Source organism: Macrobrachium nipponense, chromosome 3 (genome assembly GCF_015104395.2).
Source record: "Macrobrachium nipponense isolate FS-2020 chromosome 3, ASM1510439v2, whole genome shotgun sequence".
NCBI classification, from domain to species: domain Eukaryota; kingdom Metazoa; phylum Arthropoda; class Malacostraca; order Decapoda; family Palaemonidae; genus Macrobrachium; species Macrobrachium nipponense.
The window spans coordinates 97,720,893-97,736,346 of record NC_087202.1 but is presented as its reverse complement, the minus strand read 5'-3'; the positions used below and the strand labels follow the sequence as shown (position 1 = coordinate 97,736,346).

At 37.9% G+C, this 15,454-nt stretch overlaps 1 protein-coding gene across 2 annotated transcripts in view; it reads right to left on the bottom strand.

The window, feature by feature from the left end:
• The window catches only part of LOC135221905 (xaa-Pro dipeptidase-like), a 511,321-nt gene that overhangs the window by 437,165 nt on the left and 58,702 nt on the right, over positions 1-15,454 (bottom strand). For both annotated transcript variants that reach the window (XM_064259900.1, XM_064259899.1), the window contains exon 3: positions 7,545-7,736. In XM_064259900.1, the coding sequence (XP_064115970.1) occupies positions 7,545-7,736 (192 nt within the window). The remainder of the gene's footprint in view (positions 1-7,544; positions 7,737-15,454) is intronic.

Sequence of the window (15,454 nt, the reverse complement as noted above, 5' to 3'; positions counted from 1 at the left end):
CACTTATGAACCAGAGCAAAATAAAATCAGCGAACGGGAGGAAGTCAAAAATCCCATTTCGACAAGAGACGCCAACTACCTCCTTCCATTTGCGTACGGGATCCAAATCACAGAGACGTCTCCAACCGGAAAGTGGGAGCCTAAATCGAATCAGCAACATCCACGTCCTTATGGAAGCGGATATAAACCACTTCCCTCCTCTCGCACGCCGACGGAATATACAACGGAATAACGCCCTCGCGCGCGCACGTAAACTTCGTCCTCGTCGAATTATTGTATCAGACCGAAGTGCCTCAAGAGGAAGACGCAATAAAAGCTTAACATTCATTCAGCTCTCGACAGTCTCCTATTTTTACCCGCAGCAGATAACAACGGACTGTGTGGCTTAAATTAGATCGGCAGCTGATGACAGCCTCGGTAAATATGATTGACGACGGCTTCTCTACCAGACTTGCATTCCTTCTACAACGACAAGAGTTCATCCCAGTGCAAAAGCCGTACCTACGGGTCACAGCGGTTGCCATGAGTGCAGGTATCTGTGAAACGGACATTGGTTGATTACTGGTCATTTAAGTTTGTGTAATTTTTTATAGTAGTTGTAAATTTACGTACGAGATTAATTACAATTATACACACACACACATATATAATATATATGTATATATATATATAATATATATATATATATCTATATATATATATATATTCTCTATAATATATAATATATATATATATATATATATTATATATATATATACTATACATACCACCGTAGGTCGTGCGTGCCGTGAAAGGCGACTAAAAGGACAGCTGCTGTCTTGCAAGTCTTATTTTTTAGTAAAAGGCTAGGCCCACCGCCAATAACTGTGGAAATTGCTGCCTTTCGGTTCTCGGCCAGTCGCCTTTAAAGGAACGGGCCAGCACCAGGATTAATAGAGTGCAGGGTTAGACCGTCCCATCGTTACTGGCAATTTCTGACGTCATTGGTAGGTGGCTATAAAAGAAAACAAATGATTCATGGGTCACTATGGGAATTGTTTACCCACACCCATTTTCTATATCTTTCACGACTTGTGAGAGAGAGGTCCCCGTTAATCGCCAGGTACTGGAAGACAATTTCCCTGTTCTTCACTCTTGTGGGGTCAAATACTGACTGATGACTTTTTTTTTACCTGAACCTCAGTCAGATCAGGAACGTGACGTCATGCGCGAGATTGTCCTATTTTGGTCAGAAGCGGTCTAACCCTGTACTCCGCAACCGCAACAGTCGCCTATCCAAGAGATACGTATTTCGTTGTTTAGGAGAACAGAAAAACAACAGACCAAAGTAGCCTAAAAATGTAGGTTCGCTTCTTAATAAATTCGGGACCTTCAGCTTGAAGGGAAAACCAAAGCAAGATAAAATATAAGGCATCCTTTTACTATGTGCGTGTTCCCAAGATTGTGACTTGATCCCAGAATGCTTCAGGGCCTCAAGATGAGTACTTATTTAAGCATGCACTAGTGCACTTCTATGAACTCTCACTGCAAAAATGCAGCCAGCCCCGCTAGCTACTGCAATAACACAGCCAGCCCCGTTAGCTACCGCAATAATACAGCCTGCCCCACTGGCTACTGCAATAACATACCCAGCCTCGCTAGCTACTGCAATAACACAGCCAGCCTCGCTGGCTACTGCAATAACATAGCCAGCCTCGCTAGATACACTGTCAAACATTTGACTTGATTGGCATCGTCCAAAACCAACAGTAAGAAACGAAGCAGCTTTGTTTAAGCCATAGAGCAACAACGTAACACTGACCTCAACTAGAGCTGCAAAAACCTAAACAATTGCTGGCAGACAACGCCCTCCCCAATTCAGCCTTCAAGTACCTCAGCGAACGGACTTACAAATCATTCTAAAGCTACTGGTTGTCAATTGGGACAAAGAAAACGTTCTTATTCTGTAACAGCCAAAATTGAAATTGCCTCCAATTTCAATTTTCACTCTTACTGACTGCTACTTCCAAATAGCACTTCGAGGCTTGGTTCGACCATTGGAATTTGGCTGTCAGTATAACAGTATGATTGCAGTCACTGTTATTTTACCCGTTCCGATGTCTTGATCCAGTCAATACTTCAATTTTGCTATCTAATTTCTATTCTTAAGGGTTAAGTACCTTATACAAACTTAGAAATTTACTAATAAATAAATATTACACAGGGTGTAGTATGAGCAGTGTAACTGGCTATCAAACACCGAGAAACATTTTACGATTGTCGAGAAACTTTGGACAGATAGATAATTACAGGGAGTGATACCAATTCTTACCAAGTCTTTTGTGGTCGCTAGCTCCACGCCCTTTTTTTAACCTTTGATCTGACCACCTAAGTCGTCTAACTACCTGTTACCTACTTCACTGATTAGGCCAACGGAGGAGCAACCTTAGGTCTTCAATGGCGTATACCCATCTGACCGTCTTCCTCAGGATGCGAACCGGAGACCTATAACTCGTTAGTGCGACCACTTGCACTATTTGATGGACTGGTGCCAGAGGAGTGATGCTCCTAGTTCTCAATAACACTTAGAGCGGCGATGTTGCTAGCCTCTTTGACACACAACTGACACCGATACTGATTAACGGCTTGGTCGATTGGCGGGTGGCCGGCTGGGATCGAACCACGAAACATACAAACGCGGGTCCCAAAACTCACCAAAAATATGATATTTGACACATCTAGAGAAGAGCTGCAGCGAAGTAAAATTTGCGAAACCACAGCCTATGGCTCAAAATCTTCACCTTTAAATCTATATCTCTACTTAATAAAACTTAATAACACAAAGTGAGTCACGTCCCAGGGTCGCGATTTCTCATGTCGACTCTCTCTTGTGTTACCATTATTTTGGACGGGATGTGTAAACTGTTATAGAAATATCTGGCATTAATTACAAATCCCTTGGAGAATTTTCCACACTGGCTATAAAATACACGTTCACGTTAATATTCTTGTTAACTCTACATTTAATAATTCTGAAATCAAAGGGGGCACGTTTAATTAAACCCTCAGTCATCCAGCTTTTAACGAAATTTGCTAGAAAATACCGATCAGACTTCATTAAACAAACTATATAGTCATTCTTTCATGTTTTTGTTCTATTTACGTTTTAACGTCATCCAATTGACAAAGTTGTCAACGTGACCGTGCACATAAAGAAAAGATACCTCCTCTTCAAGTTGTGTCGGATGAGATAAGGGTGTCCTTGTCGCTACTAGTGTTTGGCAAAATTTCAATTTCAAACCTAACCGAACAGATCAGATCTGGAGAAAAACTCAAATATCATCAAATGTGTTGATGAACAGTCATCAAATGACTTTCCAACGAAGACGAAACACAACAAACCTCCTCTCTCTCTTTCCGTCTCTCTTCTCATCTTGTCATCTCCTTTCTCTTCCTCTCGTCTCTCTCCTCTCTCGTAACAGCTTATGTGACAAACCTTTGGTGATGCCGATATAAAAAAAAACAAGCAACTCATAAATTCACTTCACTTTCAATTTCTCTCCCTCTCTCTCTCTTCCTCACACACACACACACATTCTTTTCCCTTTCTGCCCCATTCAATCGACAGCCACCCTTCAAGGGCTCTCTCTCTCTCTCTCTCTCTCTCTCTCTCTCTCTCTCTCTCTCTCTCTCCGCTCGGCCCCATAATCCAACAAATGACTTCCTACGATACTAAAAGGCGCTATAAAAGATTCCTTGATCGATGGCATCGGAGATCCGAAAGGGGAAAGTAAATCCAATCTTGCTGCCTCGTCCGCGTTCCCAGCCAGGGAGAAAAGACATTGGGATTCCGGGAGACGAGAAGGAAAGAGGCCGATTCCTGTTAGGTGGAACACAGATGGACCAATCCTCTCAAGTTGAGGGTAAATTTCACGGAATTCTCAATACAAAAGCCATTATTTGCGTGATTTTTCTGGTGATGATCTAACAAAGATATTTCTGCGTATAGTGTAAGGATAATTTTGGGTTAGCCAAGATTGAAAATTCTTTGGTCGTGCATCATTTTTTTTTTATTATAAATTATTTTTTTCAAAAGTTTAAAAGATAGTAAAAGCTAAATCAAAATAATTAATAAGTTTTAGTTGTCAATCAGGTTTGGAAAAACCATCAAAAGCTTGAAATATATCTGGTAACCTTATGCTTTAACCATATCAATCCTTTTTTTTTCAATAACAGCTGTCTTTACCTTGACGCAATAAAGCACCCAAGACTACTTTCAACCGAAATGAATATCGCAGACATAAAGAGCCGGGACAGCAAAAGCAATATGCCCGAGAATCAAATGAAAAAGCAGAGCAAATGAACTCCTGAGAGAATTGGAAACCCCTTGCAATCCCATTGCGCGCCTTCCAAACTTCCTCAAATGAAGCTGTCACTTCTGTTGACCCAAGAAAGGTAAATATCCCGCACTTTGATTAGTTCGCTAAGGAAGGCTTCGAGGACTCCCACGCGCTGATGACGATAACGACAATGCCAAGGGGATTCAGGAGGAGCCTTAAGCCTTTCCTTCAACTCTTACGCGGATTGTTGCCCCTTTTAATGGTTTTAATGGGATTTGAAGGACGCTCTATTCCCATTTTTCTGGAAGGGACTTTTAATGAGATTTAAAGAACGCTCTATTTCCATTTTTTTTGGAAGGGACTTTTAAGGGGATTTAAAGGATGCTCTATTTCAATTTTTTTGGAAAGGACTTTTAAGGGGATTTAAAGGACGCTCTATTTCCATTTTTTTTGGAAGGGACTTTTAAGGGATTTAAAGGACGCTCTATTTCCATTTTCTTTTTTTCGGAAGGGACTTTTAATGGGATTTAGAGTACACTCTATTTCCATTTTTTTTGGAAGGAACTTTTAATGGGACTTAAAGGACGCCTTTTTTTTTTTATCTTTTTTTGGGGGAAGGGACTTTTAATTAATGGGATTTCATGGACGCACTATTTCCATTTTTTGTATTGGAAGAAGGGATTAATGGGATTTAAAGGACGATCTATTTCCCTTTTTTAATTGGAGGGGGGAGGGTTTTAATGGGATTTAAAGGCAGTTCTATTTACATTTTTTATTGGAGGGGGAGGGTTTTAACTGGATTTAAAGGACGATCTATTCCCTTTTTTTGGCGGGGGGTGGGGGGCTTTGAAAGGGATTTATAAGACGCTCTATTCCCATTTTTCCAGGGCGCTTTTAATAGTATTTTTAAAGGACGCTCTATTCCCATTTTTTTTGGAGGGGGAGGGCTAATGATGGGATTTAAAGGACGTTCTGTACCCATCTTTTGGGGGATTTTTAGTGGGATTTAAAGGACGTTATATTACCATCTTTTTTGTGTGTGGGGGGGCGGGGGTATTAATGGGATTTAAAGGAAGCTCTATTCCCATTTTTATGGCGCTTTTAATGGCATTTAAAGGACGCTCTATTCCCATTTTTATTATGCTTTTAATGGTATTTAAAGGACACTATTCCCATTTTGGAGGCCTATTAATGGGATTTAAATGACGCTCTATTCCAACTTTTTGGGGGCGGGTTTTTTTTATAGGATTTAAATGACGCTCTACTCCCATTTTTTTGGGGGGAAGGGCTTTTAATAGGATTTAAATTATGCTCTATTCTTTCAATGAGATTTAAAGGACTTTCTATTCCCATTTTTTTTCTCGAGGGAAGATTTATTGGGATTTTTAGGAGAGGAGATTCTTTAATGGATTCTCAGTTATCTTTGTGTGGTAATTAGTTTTTCATTCCTAATCAGTTGAGAGGATTAAACACCAAAACTACGTATTTTTTAAAATCTTCGTCATTCAACACGTACGTGGATTACCGACACAATTTTATTCTTATTCCAATGGAAAATAATACAGTCAGATCGGACCACGGCAAGAGGCAGATTTCGATTATATTTTATTGGTCTGTTTAGAGGCAAAACAATTATGGAAACATTTTCCCCTTAAAATACATTCAATATAATAATAATAATAATAATAATAATAATAATAATAATAATAATAATAATACCACCAGTGAATGCATCCCACTGCTATAATTATAAAAATATGAACACTTACCTCAAATCAGAGTCCCATGCCCTGATAGTTAGTTACGATTACAAAAGCAGCTACAAATTCAGATGGAAAAATTACAAGACGATGGAAAAATTACAAACGAACACTTGTCAGCAAATTTTCTTTCTGCGTGAACTGGATCTGGGTAGAACTGGCAAACACTATTTACAAGATCGAAAATTCTTGGATCGCGCATCATTTTTTATCTTTTTTAAGTTTTAAGGTAGTCAAACATATTCCTAATTTAGATTTTAAACTATTGCCCATCTGAAGTGGAAGTTTTTACTCGATAGGACTATTTGAACCCATCACTAATGAACATTAAGTTATAATACCTGTAACTGTATACACTTCACACGAGGGTTAGGTTTTCTGCTGTCTGTTAAACCAGATTCATTGGGCAGGTTTTCATCCCTCTATAGGAAGAAATTGCGTCAGTTTTGAAAGCATACAGACCGTTAAATTCTTTTATAAACTCTTCAGTAAGATTAATCTATTACATTTCATTCTAACACTTAGATCCTCAATACAATCGGTAAAAAAATATGTGGGAGGTTGAACAGCAAGTGGATATATCCAATAATTTTCAGACAACTATAAAAATATAAGGTAGAATTTCGCCTCTAAGAATAAAGAGCTGATAATTTAGCTACATTTAGTTTCTTATGCGCATTAAGAAAATCTGTTCGTTGCCCATTTCACAGGATAACCTTCAAAAAACACACTTCTGGAAATGGATTACTTTAAATCCACTGGTCCCCTTTCCCTTGAGAGCAGAAAACATCCAAAGAAATCCGCGTCGTTGATTAGGCATCCGTCACGAGAACAACACCAACGCAGCAGCAGCAGCAGCAGCAGCTCTGCCGAAAGGGTATCAAAAAATATCGCGGTCAATTTCACTTCAGCCAACGCAAGTCCAAAGGACGAAATTGTTTACCAAACGGATTGGTGACGTCAGATCACACTTGTTGCATTGATTACGTGTGACGTCACACTTCTTTTGTGACGTAATTTATTTGTTGATCAGAGAAAGCGACATGCAACAGGATCAAAGCGAAAGGATTTTAGCCTGAAATATTGTACGAAAGCGACTGTGATCAAACGGCGAATCGACGTCACAAATGTCCCTCAGAGCAAGAAAACATACACTCTAAGTATCAGCAAACAAAGAACGCCGTGCGTGTTGAAGAAACATTTTATGACGGTTAAAAGTCATTGCAAAATTAAAATGATTTTGTCAATTCTATTAATAATACTTAAGTAATTAATCTGAAAAATAGGATAAACATCACTGTATCCTCTTTCCACATTACAAAAGTACCTGGAGCATCCAAAGGATCTTTTTCCGGTGTCAATAACTGCAGTTCTGTGACACCAGTCTTCGGTGACATATAGCCACTCTTCCACTTTTCCCTTAAAACCCCGTTCATTCAAACCAGCCTAATCTTCAAGTACTTACCTCGTCGACATAGCGGACCTCATCCACCTGGTACTGGCTGCGGTATTCATCCGGACGGGTGATGTGGCCCATCCAAGTGGCGTACTCCTCTGGAAGACGGGGGCAGAAAAGGACAGTGCGACCGCTATCAACATCAGTGGCTCCGAACCAACCTGGTTCGAGGACGCCGAAAGCCCAATGGAAGTAAGATTCCTGAAACGAAAGCAGCATACGTAAGACTAAATCAACTTAAGAAATGACTTTTAAGTCAGCGTTGCCAACCGTGGGGTAATTCCCCTATGCATAGGGTAATTCAGCCTCAGATCTGGGTCCGTAGGGTAACGGGGTAGTGTCACGAAATCTGAGCAAAACGGAGGGTAATTTCCAGATAGTTGTCTTGTATTTATTAAAAAGTAACCAACGAACACCAAATTTATTCATATTTAGTATATCTTATGGCCGGGAGTAGGGCATGATAAGTGAAAGTAGGGTAATTTCTGTGCCTAAGTAGGGTAAGATCTTAGATGGTTGGCAACACTGACTTATGTAGCTAACATCAAAATTTTCAATGGAGAACTTCGTAACTAAATTAAGGATATCGTTGCTTTAATATTGAACAACAACCACGATAACAAAACTATTAACTATGCAGAGGATACCGACCACCATTCATTCACTGTCAGCCAAGAGACGTGACCATAATGTCTCAACAGTGAGCTTATAGCGACATATTCGTCTCCACTCAAAACTTTGAAGAAAGAGAGAAGAAAAATAAGAAAAGGCATAAAAAATAACGGTCAAAATGAACGAGTGCAACAAAGCCAGTGCAGAGCAACCAAAACAAAAATGTAAGTATATTTTGTAGGAAGCCCACTAAAATTTGGAAAAAATTGAAAGTTTAGTGGGCTTCCTACAACATATTAGGACACATACAGTGTTTAACTTTGCTACAACATATTAGGACACTATACAGTGTTTAACTTTGCTATAAGTATATCTTAGTTTAACAGACCACTGAACTGATTAACAACTTAGGCTCCTAGGGCTGGCCCGAAGGATTTTATTTTTATTTACGTGTCTAGGAACTAGTCGGTTCTTAAGCAAGGGGACCTATAGCTTACTGTGGGATCCGAACTACATTATATCGAGAAATGAATTTCTAATCACCAGAAATAAATGCCTCTGTTTCCGCATTGGCGACAGCGGGGAGCGAACGCAACCCATTCGTCCAATGAGGAACTAGCAACGAAAACAACCTTTACAAATGGTTATATCTCAAAACATGAGATAAACTGGACCAATCTTCAGACAAGATATTTTGGGCTTAAATTTAGCACACGTAAAGTCACGAGATCATACAGTACGCAGTCATTAACGAATAAAGTTCTATCTGTCAAATCACTGCAGTTGGTTCAAATAACTGCATTCATTATCGCAACGTCCATGGAGAATGTGTTCTGAGTCAACAACAAAATTTTAACTGCCATTTTATTACATGAAATATTCGTGATCATTAAACAATTAAGTAGGAAACACAAGTCACTTCACTCTACATTGCGCGTTTGTTAAAATATAAGATTCATATTTTCTGAAGTCATTAAGTTACCAACGGAAGTCACACCATCGCCAAGCAAAAAGCGTTGGTATTCGTGTGTGTATGTGAGTCCTCGGATCACAGTGACTGTAACTAAAACCGAAGGCATTAGGACAAAACTATCCAACAGCCTTCCTTTATCAGAATAAGAACAAAAGAAAGCGTCATTTGGAGTCTGAATGTGATTTTACCTGTTGGAAAGAGGGGGGGGGGGGCTGTACCCGGAAATAGAAAGTAAAATAAAAAGTGGCTAAGGAGACAGCTTGCTGTTGGTAGTCTGAAGCGCATGAATGACTGAAAATCGAGAGAAATCAATAGAGAGGAGTTATGATCGCACCTGGGTTGTTGGGTATTCAATGTTTGAAAAAGCATGCGAATAAAGCCACTAGGGAAAAAGAAAACTCAAGAAAGCAGATTAAATGTGCGTACAGAGTATGCAATCAGTACGTTGGGGGCTGTAATAGTAACGCACATACAAACAGTAAGTTGAAAACTGTAATAGTAACATGGAACTGCCGGAAGTGTAGCCTATCTAATCGTTACTTGATTTAAGAGAAAAAAAGAATTGGAAAGCTTCAGGATGAGCTCGTGAACGCCCTGATTAGCCAGTCTTGTAGGTAATTAAAGTAAGTAGGAGGTGAAAGCGGATATACGGAGAGGGTCTTAGCACTCTCAGCAGAACGGGTCAAGGGTGATGACACTCATAGGTACGGGTGTCTCTGGGGTGAAAATTGGTAAACGAAGTATTTTATGAGAAAATATATAAAATGCACACAAATGTTCTCTCTCTCTTCTATTTTTTTTCTCTCTCTCTTTCTATATATATATATATATATATATATATATATATATATATACACACACACACAAACATAAGGAATAACGCACACAGATGCATTTTGTGCTCGAGGCTTCCGAACGTACAACTGACGCTTGAGTTATTTCTGCTCTGAATGTATGATAAATCGTTTGTAAATACCTAATCACTGATTTAAAAATATTGCATTTTCCAAACAAGCTATCCATTCGTAAATAATGAAATGTACTTAAAAGCTCGTACAGAGAGAAGGGCATAAATTCAGAGAAAGAAGAATGAGGGTAATCCTTAAGGATTTTTACTCAAACTCTGAACCCTGACAACTTGGTTAAAATGTGCCAAGGCTGTCTGTTACCTCTGAGACAGGGGATCCCAACCTTCTTGGTCTTCTGTACACCTTGGGCATTTTTATAGATTCCTGTGTGCCCCTAAAAATTGAGGATGAAAAACCAAAATAATGAACATGATATTTTCTACACATGAACAGTTCCGATTTACAACTTGTCATTTGGGGCATCGTTTTTAGGCAGACCTACATATATATGACCAGCCCAAAAAACAGATCAACAAGCTGTAGTATATATAAGATCATAGTCTCGCCTAAATCAGCGAAGACAGTACATATTAACAACAGAGAAAAGTGGAAACACCGTGCTATGAAGAAAACAAACCAATTACTATATGGAAACTATCACAGGACGGGTTGCCTTAGCCCACTATGTGGACCGTGCCTTAGCCCATTCAGATCAAAACAACCCGTAAAAAGCTATAAGCCATTATGAGAGAGAGAGAGAGAGAGAGAGAGAGAGAGAGAGAGAGAGAGAGAGAGAGAGAGAGAGAGCTATCGCAAAAGTTTCGATACTCGGCCCTCTGATAACAGTTAGAGAAGAACTTTAGACTAAAAACATTTAATCCACTACTTTAAAACAAATTGGTTCACTTAAGCCTGTGTTTACAGCTTATGTTTACGGCTTAATAACCTGGTGCTTGTATAATAAAAGTAATATTATTTCAGAGGGCAAACCGAAAAATACAACCCAGAAAAGTCAGCACATAGAAATCAAAAGTGGTCTGGATAAACAGCGGCAGTTCTTCCGTCACAAACTACCGGTTCTCCCACTTGAAATGTTCACACAAAGAGTAGAGCAACCGTTACGGTTGCTCTACTCTGCATACGCACCATTTGAAATCTCAGAGTTCACGGGATACTTAGACGAACAAATGACGTGCTAGCTAGCAGACGGCCCACTTAATCCAGTAAACAAGTTAACTGCCTTAACATCTTACAGACAAATGATTTGATACATGAGAGTATTTTTCTCACTGCAATACTGAACCTGAAGGAGCTCCAAAATTAATGGAATTTAAATCGTAACCAGCGAAACGGAAGTTACAAGAGAGCATACGAACAGACTTCCAATAACAGTAAAAAGAAACACACAAAATAGGAAATAGATGCCTTGTTAAGAGCAAATTTTGTTATGATATGTGGCTATTAAAAAACTATTATAAAGAAAGAATAGAAAAGATTTACACAAAAGAGTACATTAATTGCTGTTTTTGAGTAGCCAGCATTAATTTTGAAAGTAATACTACAATTATTACCTGGTGTTTAAAAAATGCTGAAAGCCTAGTTAATAATAATTTTAAAAATCCATGGTAATTTGTAATATTGTAACATCTTACTTATGTAAATGATATGTAATATTTTTCTAATAAAAAAATAACAGGCATGAATAAAATTTTAAAAATATAAAATTCTGATATTAGATTTCGATTAGCAACTACGCTTACACCGTGTTACAAGGTCTATAAAATGCCAAAGATGAGTAACCGTAAAACGAAGCAAAACTCGCCATACCGTTAGACCTTCCTGATTCCCCGTCGAGCGGACGGTTGGTTAAGCGGCCCCGAAGCGCTGTAGAGGCTGTATTACTGCCATTGGTTTTAAATAGATTTACTAAAGCGAAAATGTTTTCAAATCAATTTGAAAATTTCCTGCTGGATTAAAGTGATCATATTGTTTATTTTAAAGATATAATATAAGCAAACATTATCTATACACACACAAACACACACACACACACACACATATATATATATATATATATATATATATATATATATATATATATATATATATATATATATATATATATATTATCATATTAATCTGTGTGTGTATGTGTGTGCGTATAAACAAATCATACATAAACGCGGGCACATTATTATACAATACAGTGCATCAAGGAAGACGAGTATACTTTAATTTTTTTTTATTCTTCTGTATTTATGATAACATAAGTACTGCGTAAATAATGTAGAGAATTTTGTTATATTTTCCTAATAAAAGATTTTAAAAAGTATGTTTCTGTACTTGGAGAACTATTGAACAATAACCTGTAGTTGTATAATCATTAACATCAATCATTATAATCATCGTAAGCATTGTTATGTCGTAATCTCGAAGGTTACTGATCGGAATATCGAGAACAGAAAGAGAAAGAACACAAAAAACCGCGTCAAGAGTGAAACGACTTGGCACTAAAGTCCTATTTGTCCGTTACTGCGCTGAGTTACCGCATGTTATTTAACAGCAGGTCTAGTGGCTGACATTTTATTATAATAATAAAAAATAACCCGCATTGGCTTCTTCCCCAGGCCTTTCCAGTGACAGTCGCAAATAAAATGAAAACTTATAACTCGAGTAAATTCTAACAATTCTTCTGACATGAAGAAACGAGACAGTAATAAATTACCTACGTGTACACACGTGATTTTATATATCAAACACCACAGGGAAATAATGAAACGACGATCAAGACGGCTTAGTCAGCAAGAAAGCCGACACCGGTATGCATCTACAGCCGTGTTTAATTACTTCCCTGTGGTGTTGCTTTCTCTCTCTCTCTCTCTCTCACACACACACACACACATACATACATCCATACATACATACATCATACATACTATATATATATATATATATATATATATATATATATATGAGAGAGAGAGAGAGAGAGAGAGAGAGAGAGAGAGAGAGAGTTTGCAAAATATTGAAAATTGAATGTATCCACAAATTTCGACAATACCTTTCAAAATATTTCAAATTTTGTGATTTCCAGGATGCATCTCAAATTCCGTCCAAACGAAAAAGAGAAAAATTGCAACTGTCTGTAACATTTCAAAACTGAGCCTTTATTTATACTTATAGAAAACTACACGGTCAAAGAGCCTGAATTCAGTCCAAGGCTCAATATAGAGAGAGGTACGCAGACCGACCCTTATACGATAACAATGCTTCGACAACAAAAACATCCCCTCCGGTAACATCACCAATCCCCCCTCCCCTACCCCCAATCCCCCGACAAACCTTCCCCTTCCCCTTCCCCCCCGCCAATCCACCGACATACCTCTCCCCATCCTCCCACCCAATCCCCGACCTACATCACACTATACCCCCCACCCCCCTCTCAATTCCCCGGCCCACCAACCGAAAAAATCCCGCCAGTCACAGGACTTCCCTACGGGCCGCCCGCCCCCCCCACAACTATACACCACCACTCCATAGCCTGACCGTTACATAACCATCCCAAGGCGAGATCTGTAAACAGCAAAACTGCAGAGGGACGAACAAAACAAACATGCCTAACTCTATTTAGTATTATATACATGTATTACATATGCATATACATTATAAACTATGTAGCATACACAAAGTCACACGCACCATACGAGAAGAGAACGAACACACTGGCGTTCGGCGGCAAAAACGTTAAGAAGTAAACAAACGGTAAGGGACCCCGGGGGTTTTGACCAGATCTCCAGATAGAGAGACTAAGAGAGTATAGTCTCTCGCGTGTTTTGAGCTTGGGAGTCGGGAGTCTCGGGACCGTGTATGTATGTGTACTGTACGGTACTACTTGGGAAGAAGGTCCATCTCAAGACCTAAAGAAGAGAGAACCGTATATACTTACTACTTTGTGCAGCCTGCTTTCTTTCCCCACACAACAAACGCAATTGCTGCCATACCACGTTAAATTAGAATTACTATAGTAATGTCTTTCATTGCACTACCTTACCAACTTATTATACATTCTGATGCGCAGGAGATATTTAAAAAAAATTAATCTAGATAGAACTCCTGTGATCTGATGAAAAGTTACTACAGATTTTGTCTGTATATATATATATATATATTATATATATATATATATATATTATATATATGTGTGTGTGTGTGTGTGTGTGTGTGTGTGTGTGTGTGTGTATGAGAGAGAGAGAGATAAAAACTCGTTATGCAACAGACTAACATGCTCTTTACTGCGATGGTTACGTTCCACCCGATATTGTGATTGTACATTAATATTTTTCGGATTTATGATTAAACTTAATGTATACAAAAAGGGTGTTGATATAACGTGAACTTGCATCAACTCAATACCTTTCTGTATTCAGAAAAATGCCCTCCTCCTCAAATCGACGTAATATTTTAAAAGAAACTACGTATCATAAGCCATAAAACCAATTTAAAGTAGGATCCACCACCAAAACTGCATTTGAATATCCCACTTCAGAATATTATGGTCTAAATAACGTTTTTAACCAAAGCTTTACACAAAATCTTAGTGGTTAAATGATTGATGGATAGTATATACGTACGTATATACACATAAATACACATACTTTTACATATATAATATATACATATACATAATTATGTGTGTACACACATTTATGTATGTGTATTATTTATGAATGTATACGTACGTATCCATCAGTAATTTAACCATTAAGATTATTGTGTGAAGCTTTGGTTAATTAAGTTAGTTAGTCCACCATTTTCTGAAGTGCTTTAAATTCAATTGCAGTTTTGTGGTGCATGTTATCTTAAATAAATGGATTTTAAGGCATATGATAAGTAGTAGTCTTAAGAATATTTCGTAGGTTTCAGATTTGAGTAGGAGGCCATTTTTCATGCTAATTTGTTTTTGTGTGGAATTTTCATTATCATACTAATCTGTTTTTTTATGGAATTTTCATTATCATACTAATTTTCTTTTGTGTGGAATTTTCATTATACTAATTTGTTTTGGGGTGGAATTTTTTCATTATCATACTAATTTTCTTTTGTGTGGAATTTTCATTATACTAATTTGCTTTTGGGTGGAATTTTCATTATAATATTAATTTGTTTTAGGGTGGAATTTTCATTATCATATTAATTTGCTTTAGTGTGGAATTTTCAATATCATACATTTGTTTTTGGGTTGAATTTTCATTATCATACTAATTTGTTTTTTGTGTGGAATTCTCATCATCATACTAATTTGTTTTTGGGTGAATATTGTCATCATGCTCATTTGTTTTACTGCAGATTTTCATCATCATACTAATTTGTTTTTGTCAGCGCAGACACAGACACTTCTTATTCTCCGAGTTGTAATTGTATATTAAACCATTTGCTGGTACGGGGTCTTAAGGTTCTTTGACACGTCTTCAATGTCATTCAATGTA